This window comes from Pan paniscus, chromosome 2 (assembly GCF_029289425.2).
Source record: "Pan paniscus chromosome 2, NHGRI_mPanPan1-v2.0_pri, whole genome shotgun sequence".
In the NCBI taxonomy this organism is placed as follows: domain Eukaryota; kingdom Metazoa; phylum Chordata; class Mammalia; order Primates; family Hominidae; genus Pan; species Pan paniscus.
Window position 1 is genome coordinate 184718825 of NC_085926.1, and position 12388 is coordinate 184731212.

General features: G+C 44.2%; 1 protein-coding gene across 1 annotated transcript; it reads left to right on the forward strand.

The window, feature by feature from the left end:
* Positions 1-9040: 9040 nt before the first annotated feature.
* On the forward strand, positions 9041-10773 carry ADIPOQ (adiponectin, C1Q and collagen domain containing). The gene is made up of 2 exons (XM_034955624.2): positions 9041-9341; positions 10253-10773. Exons 1-2 carry the CDS (start codon positions 9107-9109, stop codon positions 10771-10773), a joined length of 756 nt encoding a protein of 251 aa, XP_034811515.2. The 5' UTR covers positions 9041-9106.
* The last annotated feature ends 1615 nt before the right edge of the window (positions 10774-12388 follow it).

The following is a 12388-nucleotide window of genomic DNA, read 5'->3' on the forward strand; positions in this document are numbered from 1 at the left end:
GAGCTGTGGATGCTGAAGGTTAGAGTGGGAGGGATTTTAGAGGTTAGGTCTGCCCCTCTTGTGTTAGAGGACATGGATCCCTGGTCTGGAGAGGTTCTGGTTTTTGGATCAAGCCTCACAAGGGGTGGCACCAACTCACTCCTAGGGACTCCGCTAGAAGGAAGGCCAGCTCTGCCTAATTCGGTTGGGGAGATGGGGGTCCCTTTATGCTAGCAGAATATGTCCGAAGGAGCATGATGGTGTCAGCTTTGTTCATGAAGGCCAGTGGTACACAGGGAGCCCGGCAGCTTCCTCAGCAGTCCCTGCTGACACTCTTCCTTAAGTCTTGAGGAGTCTTTTTTTGGCACGATCTCAGCTCACTGCAACCTCCGCCTCCCAGGTTCAAGCGATTCTCCTGCCTCAGTCTCCCAAGTAGCTGAGACTACAGGCATGCGCCACCACGCCCAGCTAATTTTTGTATTTTTAGTAGAGATGGGGTTCACCATATTGGCCAGGATGGTCTCGATCTCTTGACCTCATGTTCCACCTGCCTCGGCCTCCCAAAGTGCTGGTATTACAGGTGTGAGCCACTGCGCCTGGCCGAGGAGTCTTAAGCTGAGATCACAGCATTGCACTCCAGCCTGGGCAAAAAGAGCAAAACTCCGTCTCAAAAAAAAAAAAAATAGACACAAGACTGGCTCCTTGTCTTTTTTTGGGACAGGGTCTCACTCTGTCACCCAGGCTGGAGTGCAGTGGTGCAATCACAGCTCACTGCAGCCTCGATTTCCCAGGCTCAAGTGACCCTCCCATCTTAGCCTCCTGAGTAGCTGGGACTACAGGTGTGTGCAACCATGTCTGGCTAATTTTTAAAAATTTTTTGTAGAGATGAGGTCTCACTATGTTGGCTGGGGGGCCTCAAACTCCTGGGCTCAGCAGTCCTCCCTCCTCAGCCTCCCAAAAGGCTGTGATTATATCCTTGCTCTTTTTAAGGTGGCTGTAGGGACAAACTTTCCACCTACTCCTTGTCAAGCCAGTGGACTGGTGGTCCCAGACATACGGCTAAAGTCAAGAGGTGATGTCTTTTGGAGAGATATTTTCAATCAGGAATTTCAATCAGAAATTCAATCATGTGGAGAGAGACTTATCCTAAAAATGTGGTGGTGCGTGGGATGCTCTGTTTTATTAGTTCCTTGACAGTATGTGTGTGTGTGTGTGTGCACGCACACTCATTTGGATGGGTGTGTATGTGTGTGTGGGGGTGGTGCATATGTATGTGGATGTGTGGATGTGGTGTGTGGGTGTGCGCGTGCATAGGTGGAGGTGTGTGTATGGGTGCAGGTATGTGTGTGTGTTGGGCATGGAGATATTGACAGCTCTCCCAGGGCTGAGTGAAGGCTTTCGGGCAAAGCTCCTGGGAGCTAGGCAAAGCTGAGTTGATTCCTGGTTATGCCATTTATTATTGGGTTGCACCGTGTGAAACTGCCAATATTCTACATTTTGACTTTTATTTATTTTTATTTATTTATTTTTTTGAGACAGAGTTTCACACTTGTCGCCTAGGCTGGAGTGCAGTGGCGCGATCTCAGCTCACTGCAACCTCTGCCTCATGGATTCAAGTGATTCTCCTGCCTCAGCCTCCCAAGTAGCTGGAATTACAGGCGCCTGCTACCACGCCTGACTAATTTTTGTATTTTTGGTAGAGAAGGGATTTCACCATGTTGTCCAGGCTGCTCTGAAACTCCTGACATCAGGTAATCCACCCACCTCGGCCTCCCAAAGTGCTGGGATTACAGGCATGAGCCACTGTGCCCGGCCCATTTTGACTTTTAAAAATGGGAGTTTGATATAATTCAATCCAGTGGTTGAATTAGCTAGCATCTTTCCCTCTCCAAGTCTCAGGTTCTCCTACACGTTAGAGTCAAAAGCAGGGCTATGGGAAGATTAAGTAAAATAAATTTTGAAAATGCCTTATGAAAATTACACTCCAAAGAACTCGCGCCAGTGTCAGCGTTCTCATGTTCCTCATCTCACGTGATCACATTTCGCGGATTAGGAAGCTGAGTCTGAGAAGCTCCGTGTAGTGCTTTTTCGGAGGCACCGTGATGTGATGGAAGGCTCACTGGTTAGGAAGTCAGAACAGAGTCTCTGAGGGATCATTTCCTTAATCTGTCAGTTTCCTCATCTCTGAAGTTGGGCTCATTTCCTTCCTTCATGGAGTTATTGTAAAGATGAAGATAAATAACGTGTAAAATCTAGCATGGGAACTGGCTTCTATAAGGTTCTAATAAGTGCATTCCTACTCCTTCCCCTCAGCCTTCCCATTTGTAAAAGCAAGGCAGGGGTGAGGTGATTTCTGGGGCTCCTTTTGGCTCTGACATTTGAGGATTTTGTATACTTTTTTTTTTTTTTTGAGACAGAGTCTTGCTCTGTTACCCGGGTTGGAGGGCAGCTCAATGCAAATTCCGCCTCCCAGGCTCAAGCAATTCTTATGTCTCAGCCTCCTGAGTACCTGGGATTACAGGCAGGCGCCACCACCCCCAGCTAATTTTTTTGTATTTTCAGTAGAGACGGGGTTTTGCCATATTGGCCAGGCTGGTCTTGAACTCCTGACTTCATGTGACCCACCCATCTCAGCCTCCCAAAGTGCTGAGATGACAGGTGTGAGCTACCGTGCCTGGCCAATTTTGTGTGCTTTAATGCCCTTTTCTGCTGGAAGAGTTGGCACCAGGTTTGGTGATCTCTTTCCCCCACACAGCTCTGCCTCCTGCCAGTCCCAGAGGGGACCCTGTCCTTACATTTCACAGGATTCTGCTGTTGCAACTGAAATTCCAGTAGGTCAAAGTGAAATTTCTCGTACATTTTAACATGAAGATAAATGATCACAGTATGGCCCTTCAGGATCCTGAGAACATCACGGTCATCCCCTGGTATAATTTTAAAAGCAAATAAATCCATGCCTGTGCGAGGTTTGCCAGGAAAGCCAGTGCTGGGATTACAGTGGAAGTCTTTTTATGCTACTTTTTTCTTGTATCCCTCACCCCATGGGGTGGCATATTGAAAGGCAGGATGTGTGACCACGATACTTTTCTCCTCCTGGACTATGTCTAAGAGTCTGTTATTGGGTTCTGAAGATCAGAGTTTAATTTCCGGCTCCTCTCTGTGTAGCTCTGGGATCTTGGAAAGCCACTTAACCTTTCTGAAGTCCCCTTTCCTCATCTCTAAAATGCATACACTCATCACTAACGTTTACTGAGCACTGACATGTGCCAGACACCATTCTAAGCATTTTACATGGACTACACCATTTGATCTTCCAACAAACAGAACACTGAAATGCATTACAGGTCAGAACAAATGATTTGTGCCTAAGCACCAAGACCATAGAGCCCGTGCTCCCTATTCTACCCTATCCTGTCTCTCAAAATGATTGTGAGAATTGAATGAGACACTAGGTGAGAAAAGGGTTTTATAAATAGCATTTAAAAAATTTTTTAAAGTCCACAAAATTTTTAATTTTAATACAGATAAAATAGATCCCTTTGTTTTATAAAAAGTAACAAAATTTGTTATACAACAACTATGTTATTTATTAATTTTGCCTTTTTGTATGCTGCCAGGAAAGAAATATTAAGAAATCTTAAATTGATTATGGTGAATCAGAAGGTCTGCCTGGACTTTTTATTGCTCTAACTGTACAGCTGATATACTACCTCAATTTTTTTTATGACACTTCAAGGGTGCGCTTAGCTTCATCACTCCTTCGTTGCCAAAAGCTTTGTGACCAAAAACAATTAAGCAGATTCCTGAGTCACTAAATGACACATAACCAGAGTTGAGACTTAGGAACTTTTAGTGCCATGCTAAGCCCACCGGGACACAACAAATAGCATTTTACAAAGGCAAAGAATTGTGACACTTGAGATTTAGCTTGTTGATCCATGTAAAAGTTTTCTTTTTAGGCATAATTGAGTTTTAGATCATAGTACTCACTATTACTTAGTAATAATTTTTTTCTGATAGAAATACAGTGTAACAGGCCGGGCACAGTGGCTCATGCCTGTAATCCCAGCACTTTGGGAGGCCGAGGCGGGCGGATCACTTGAGGTCAGGAGTTTGAGACCAGCCCGGCCAACATAGTGAAATCCCATCTCTACTAAAAATACAAAAAATTAGCCAGGTGTGGTTGTGGATGCCTGTGATCCCAGCTACTTGGGAGGGTGAGGCAGGAGCATCAGTTGAACCCAGGAGGCGGAGGTTGCAGTGAGCCAAGATGGTGCCACTGCCCTCCAGCCTGGGCCACAAAGCAAGACTCCACTTCAGAAACAAAAAAAAAAAGAGAGAGAGAGAAAAGAAGGAAGGAAGGAAGGAAAGAAGGAAGGAAGGAAGGAAAGAAGGAAGGAAGGAAGGAAGGGTAACAAGCAAAGTGTAACAATGGCAATATCTAAAAAAATAGGTATTTTTATATGTTTGTCGTTTTATATATATGACCCCCACTTTAGAGATGAGGAAACTGAGAGATTAAGGAAACGATCCCTGAGAGACTCTGTTCTGACTTTCAAATCGGTGAGCTTTCCATCGCATCACGGTGCCTCCGAAAGCATGACACGGAGCTTCTCAGACTCAGCTTCCTAATCGGCTAAACGGGATTATGTGAGATGAGGAACATGAGAACGCTGACATGGGTGAGGGTTCCTTGGAGTATCATTTTCATGTGGCATTTTCAAAACTTATTTTACCTAATCTTCCCAAAGCCCTGCTTTTGACTCTAATGTGTCTCCTGAGACTTGGAGAGCGCAAGATGCTAGCAACAGAGAAAGACTGCATCTCCAGATAAATAAATAAGTAAAATAAAAAAGAACACAAATAATTTTGAAAATTTTTTTTGAAAATTAGGCACGTTTGCACTGACCTTCAATTGTTATTAGTTGCTGGTTTCCCACCCAGAATTAAGTTGGAATGCAACTTTCTTTTACAATCAGAGTCCGTTCTGGGTCTTGGAAACTTCTGAGGCTCCTGTGCTCATCCCACTCTTGTATTTTCGGCACCTCTACCCCGTGCCACTGTCATGGAACCCAGGCTGATCGCACCTATTAGTGGAGAAATCTGTCCATAATACTGAAGTTTGGGGACAAACAGTGTTGCCTTAGGGTAGGAGAAAGAGATCTTTATTTTTAACAAAGGGGGAGGAGCCAGAAAACTCCAGAGACCCCTGAGTTTGCCCTCTCTCCAAGGTTTGGGGTAAGCCCCCCGTCACCCTTTATCTCTGGGGCCTTCACATATTCTGGATTCTCTCCTCCTGTTTCCCAGCAGAAAAGGATGGAGCCTCACAGATTCTTCCCATTTCTGGAGAAAAACATGCATGGAGCTCAAAGTTCTTCTCAGGAGTTTTATTGTCAAAGCCATAATAAGAAAGGGCGGAGGTGACAAGCAGTGAGGAAGTTTAAAGATGCATGAAATCTGTAAAGTCTCAGAACAAGAATTCTCCTAAAATGCAAAAGGGGCTTTGCTGGTCTCCCCTTGGCTTCTCATGTAGCTCACCGCTTTTTTCTTATCTTGAGACTAGTCAAACCTAAGCTGTTTCTCATTTTATTTCCAGCAGCTATTGAGAACACGCTCCTGAATTCTTCAAATTCAGTAGAGGGCGACAAATGTACATATAAATGATGGTAGTGGGTCTTAAATAAAGACTCATGACACCTAAAGGGGCAGCACCTGAGTCTGATTGCACCTGTTTCTGTTGCTGTTTCTGTCTCTCTTCTCTCTGTCTGCCATTTCATTCTCAATGGTTACTTTACTTATAAGATCATATTAGAACCTGATATTTGATAAATGATGCATCAGATCTATAGTGAGAGAAAAAATTAATGCAATTAAAGGTGTTGTAACAGCTAGTCTTCAAGTGGGGAGAAATCATTTGAGTACCTTAGGTCATAGCTTACATCAAAACAAAAAATCAGAGCTACATTAAAAAGTGAAATTTTAACTATATCAAACAATAGAAAAAAAAACAGAAGAAAATTGAATACTTACTAAATCTTAGCATGAATAAGAACTGTTTAACACTTAGAGGCAAGGACTGGGTGTGGTGGCTCATGCTTTTAATCCCAGGACTTTGGGAGCCCAAGGCGGGCGGATCACCTGAGGTCAGGAGTTTGAGACTAGCCTGGCCAACATGGTGAAACCCCGTCTCTACTAAAAAATGCAAAAATTAGCTGCGTGTGGTGGTGCATGCCTGTAATCTCAGCTACTTGGGAGGCTAAGGCATGAGAAATGCTTGAGCCTGGGAGGTGGAGGCTGTAGTGAGCCGAGATTGTGCCACTGCACTACAGCCTGGGTGACAGAGTGAAATCCTCTCTCTCAAAGAAAAAAAAAAAAAAAAAAGCAAACTAGAGCAGTGAGGTACCATTATTTCTTTTGCTCACTAAACTGACAACACACAAATGTTTTTTATAATACCCAAAGCTGATGAGGGTAGTTAAGGTATGCCCTTTTATACACACACTAATGTACTACTGGTTGGCAGTATAACATATGCTGCCATGTGGGGATATGTATCAGGAGACTTAAAAATGTGCATACCTTTTGGTCCAGTAATTTACTTCTGGGAATCTGTCATAACAGAATAATAATCTTGGGGAAAGCTACATGCCTAAGGATATTTAAAATATTATTTAAAAATCAAAGTATAATTTCTTACAGAATATAAAATAATATTTTAAAATGAAAATATGCTAAAAGTTTGATGAAATATAAATGGTCAAATATATATTGATTATATCCACTTACTAGACTAGCACTCACTCTGAGACGTTAAAAATTGTCATTATAAAAACTAGAAAATGCCAAAGACAAAATAGAGGAATAAAGTTTTACATAAAGTATGATTCCACTATGTTTAAAAATAAACAGAGACATTCTTGGAGTTGAGTATTGTTTTCTTTTCTGTCATGTCCAAAGAACTATATAACTATTATTTTTAATGAACTATATATGTAATATATACATATGGTTTATATGTATATACAAAGTTTATCTCATATATATGATAAAGACGAAAGATGAGTTGGTTGTGTCACGTGAAGAGGGTAGTATAGAACCCCAGGTAATGGGGCATAGGAGTGGGATTCCAGATACCAGGCCCATGTTTTTGGGGTGAGATTGCCAATCACGGTCTTTCTTCCATCCCTCACAGAGGAGTGGGTTTGTCTTCAACAAACCTTCAGTTGTCCTGAAGACAAACCTAATTCTGGAGACTTCATATAATCTAGAAGAGACAAGCAAACTGATGAAAAATAGTGAATTTTTAAGGTAAAATATAGTACATGGACTACACTTTGTTTAGAATCAGATTCTTGGGATTAACCACATTAACCCACAGAGGGTCTTAGTGATGCCTCTAATCCAGGATCCTAGGACCTATTTCTCTCTGTGAGATGCTTTCTCCCAACTCCTTGGTGAGAGTGGGAGACTAAGACCTCAGCAATCTGACGTGGGGGACTAAGATCCCCCTAAGATCAGAGGCAGAATCTGAGAGGGGATAAAAGTCCCTATACCTGTATTGGGCCCTTTTCTGGGAGGGGAATATCAAAGAATGATTTTGAGACAGGGAGGCTTTTGACTACCTGTGCCACTTGAGCTCTTTGCTGGGGCTCCAGAATACATATTTCAAATACATTCCCCCTCCCTCCTTCCTTCCCTCTTCCACTCTTCCTTTTTATCTTCCTTTCTTCTTTTCCTTCCTCCTTCCCTTCCTTTCTCTGGCTCTCTCATGATTTCTTTTCCTCATTATAAAAGTACTTATTTAGTCCCTACTCTGCTATTAGTGTGTTAGTCTTTGTCCCCTGGTACTTGCTGTTTAATGGAGAAATGGGTGAGCAAAACAGAAATTACAGCAGAGTGCAATAATAGAGCTAAGCCAGGTGTATAAATCCATTCTCACACTGCTGTAAAAAACTACTTGAGACTGGGTAATTTATAAAGAAAAGAGGTTTAATTGACTCACAGTTCCACAGGCTGTAAAGGAAGCATGGCTGGGGAGGCCTCAGAAAACTTACAATCATGGTGGAAGAAAGAGCGAAGGGGAAGCAAGCACATCACACAGCAGCAGGAGAGAGAGAGAGAAAGAGAGAGAGAGAGAATATAGGGGAAGTGCTACACACTTTCAACCAGATCTTGTGAGAATTCACCTACTATCATGAGAACAGCAAGGGGTAAGTCTGCCTCCATGGTTCAGTCACCTCCCACCAGGCCCCTTCTCCAACACATGTCGACGTGCTATTTGGGTGGGGACACAGACCCAAACCATATTACCAGGGCACTGGAGAAACACAGAGGGGAAAGAACCAGCCAAGGAGTGAGATGGAGAACAAGGAGGACTTCTTGAAAGAGATGACATCCAAACTGGGTGCTGAAAGCTGAATAGAGATTAGACAGGGGAGGAGGGGCAGCTAAAGATGGCCCAGGCAAACAAAGGGCCAGGGGATATGTTCATGGGATGATGTGTCTCTCGTTGTCTGCTTAACACAAGGTGAGTCTCTCCCTCCCTCTCTCTCTCTTTTTCTGTGTGTGTGTGTGTGTGTGTGTGTGCATGTGTGCAAATGTAATATACCAAATAGTCAAACATGTGCCCCAGGAGAGGGGTAGAGGAAGAAAGAGAATGAGAGAGTAAGAAGGAGGAATAGACACAGAAAATGAGAGAAAAGGGGGGAAAGAAGAAGAAGAAAGGAGCCAGAGGAGAGAAGCTGGTTAGCATTGAATGGAGCAATCTGTGTCATCGTACTTGGGAAACCCAAGGATGGATTCTTGGCACGTCGACTCTTGGAGCTTTCCCTGTGCTTGGTCCTGTGCTCAGATATGGGAAAATTAGAGGAGTGTCATCTGTGCAATCACTGAATTCATAATCTTGGTGAGGAAAGGAGACTACACACAGGGAATAATGCTAAGTATTACAAATTTCAGGGCAGAAAGAGATCAAGGTGGGCTGCAATATTCAGAAAAGTCTTCCTGGAAGAGTTGAATACTGAGAAAGCAGCTCCTAGAAGTAGACTCTGCTGAGATGGATGGAGTCCTTTGTAGGTCCCAACTGGGTGTGTGTGTGGGGTCTGTCTCTCCATGGCTGACAGTGCACATGTGGATTCCAGGGCTCAGGATGCTGTTGCTGGGAGCTGTTCTACTGCTATTAGCTCTGCCCGGTCATGACCAGGAAACCACGACTCAAGGGCCCGGAGTCCTGCTTCCCCTGCCCAAGGGGGCCTGCACAGGTTGGATGGCGGGCATCCCAGGGCATCCGGGCCATAATGGGGCCCCAGGCCGTGATGGCAGAGATGGCACCCCTGGTGAGAAGGGTGAGAAAGGAGATCCAGGTAAGAATGTTTCTGGCCTCTTTCATCACAGACCTCCTACACTGATATAAACTATATGAAGGCATTCATGATTAACTAAGGCCTAGACACAGGGAGAAAGCAAAGCTTTTTTATGTTAACCATAAGCAACCTGAAGTGATTTGGGGTTGGCCTTCCAAGGATGAGAGTAGATGGTGCCTCTGTAACCAAGACTTTGGCTTTGCTGCATCTGCAGCTCCTTTTCCATCCCCTTTCCCATCTTCACCCTCATCCCTATTCCCAGTACATTCATATTCTGATTCCTCTTTCTGTCTGCTTAACTTCCATTTCATCCAGTGGCATTCAACCACATTTACTGCACACCCCCTGAAGGGCTCAGTCCTGCCTTTGGGGAACTCTTGATCTAGGTAAGATGTCTAATGTGCAAGGCTCTGTTGGTGGTTACTACAAGAAAGTCTACTCTAAAAATGTCAAACTGAATGTGAACAAGTATTCAAAGTATGGAGCATAGAGAAAATATACTCACCGTGGACCTGATGAAGAATGAAGGCTTCAAGGAGGAGGCAGAGCTTCAGCTAGGCCTTGAATGATGGGTAGGCAGAATAGAGGAGGAGAGACATCCTAGGTGGAGGGGGTAGAATTGCAAAACCAGGGTTGATGGTGCCAGCACATAAAGGGCTGGCAGGGTGGAGGGTCTATGATAGAGACCTATAGGAGATAAAGATGGAGTTGAAATTATGGGAACCTCCGTGTCTGTGGGAGATACAGAAGGAGGAGGTAACACCTCTCTCCTTTTGGGAGCTCTTATTGGTTTCTTGATCTATAAGTCAAGAAGGTTGTGAGTGGGAGCCACAGGGATGGTAATTTAGGCTGTAACCAACCTAGGCAGGAGTTCTGTTCTTTGTAGTCACTGAGGTCTTCTCATTCCTTAGGTCTTATTGGTCCTAAGGGAGACATCGGTGAAACCGGAGTACCCGGGGCTGAAGGTCCCCGAGGCTTTCCGGGAATCCAAGGCAGGAAAGGAGAACCTGGAGAAGGTGCCTATGTATACCGCTCAGCATTCAGTGTGGGATTGGAGACTTACATTACTGTCCCCAACATGCCCATTCGCTTTACCAAGATCTTCTACAATCAGCAAAACCACTATGATGGCTCCACTGGTAAATTCCACTGCAACATTCCTGGGCTGTACTACTTTGCCTACCACATCACAGTCTATATGAAGGATGTGAAGGTCAGCCTCTTCAAGAAGGACAAGGCTATGCTCTTCACCTATGATCAGTACCAGGAAAATAATGTGGACCAGGCCTCCGGCTCTGTGCTCCTGCATCTGGAGGTGGGCGACCAAGTCTGGCTCCAGGTGTATGGGGAAGGAGAGCGCAATGGACTCTATGCTGATAATGACAATGACTCCACCTTCACAGGCTTTCTTCTCTACCATGACACCAACTGATCACCACTAACTCAGAGCCTCCTCCAGGCCAAACAGCCCCAAAGGCAATTAAAGGCTTTCAGTACAGTTAGGAAGTTGATTATTACTTAGTTGGAGGCCTTTAGATATTATTCATTCATTTACTCATTCATTTATTCATTCATTCATCAAGTAACTTTAAAAAAATCATATGCTATGTTCCCAGTCCTGGGGAGCTTCACAAACATGACCAGATAACTGACTAGAAAGAAGTAGTTGACAGTGCTATTTTGTGCCCACTGCCTCTCCTGATGCTCATATCAATCCTATAAGGCACAGGGAACAAGCATTCTCCTGTTTTTACAGATTGTATCCTGAGGCTGAGAGAGTTAAGTGAATGTCTAAGGTCACACAAGTATTAAGTGACAGTGCTAGAAATCAAACCCAGAGCTGCGGACTTTGTTCACTAGACTGTACCCTTTTATAGAAGTACATGTTCTCTTTGGAGTGTTGGTAGGTGTCTGTTGCCCACCTCACCTGAGAGCCATTGAATTTGCCTTCCTCATGAATTAAAACCTCCCCCAAGCAGAGCTTCCTCAGAGAAAGTGGTTCTATGATGAAGTCCTGTCTTGGAAGGACTACTACTCAATGGCCCCTGCACTACTCTACTTCCTCTTACCTATGTCCCTTCTCATGCTCTTCCCTCCAACTGGGAAAGCCAACTCCATCTCTAAGTGCTGAACTCTTCCCTGTTCCTCAAGGCCACCTGGCCAGGAGCTTCTCTGATGTGATATCCACTTTTTTTTTTTTTTGAGATGGAGTCTCACTCTGTCACCCAGGCTGGAATACAGTGACACGACTTCGGCTCACTGCAGCCTCCTTCTCCTGGGTCCAAGCAATTATTGTGCCTCAGCCTCCCGAGTAGCTGAGACTTCAGGTGCATTCCACCACACATGGCTAATTTTTGTATTTTTAGTAGAAATGGGGTTTCGTCATGTTGGCCAGGCTGGTCTCGAACTCCTGGCCTAGGTGATCCACCCGCCTCGACCTCCCAAAGTGCTGGGATTACAGGCGTGAGCCACCATGCCCAGTCGATATCTCACTTTTTATTTTGCCATGGATGAGAGTCCTGGGTGTGATGAACATCTCCCACCAGGCTAGAGGCAACTGCCCAGGAAGGACTGTGCTTCCATCACCTCTGAATCCCTTGCAGATCCTTGATAAATGCCTCATGAAGACCAATCTCTTGAATCCCATATCTACCCAGAATTAACTCCATTCCAGTCTCTGCATGTAATCAGTTTTATCCGCAGAAACATTTTCATTTTAGGAAATCTCTGGTTTTAACTATCAATCCTTGTTCAGCTGGACAATATGAATCTTTTCCACTGAAGTTAGGGATGACTGTGATTTTCAGAACACGTCAAGAATTTTTCATCAAGAAGGCAGCTTGAGCCCGAAATGCAAAACCCATGGAGGAATTCTGAAGCCATTGTCTCCTTGAGTACCAACAGGGTCAGGGAAGACTGGGCCTCCTGAATTTATTATTGTTCTTTAAGAATTACAGGTTGAGGTAGTTGATGGTGGTAAACATTCTCTCAGGAGACAATAACTCCAGTGATGTTTTTCAAAGATTTTAGCAAAAACAGAGTAAATA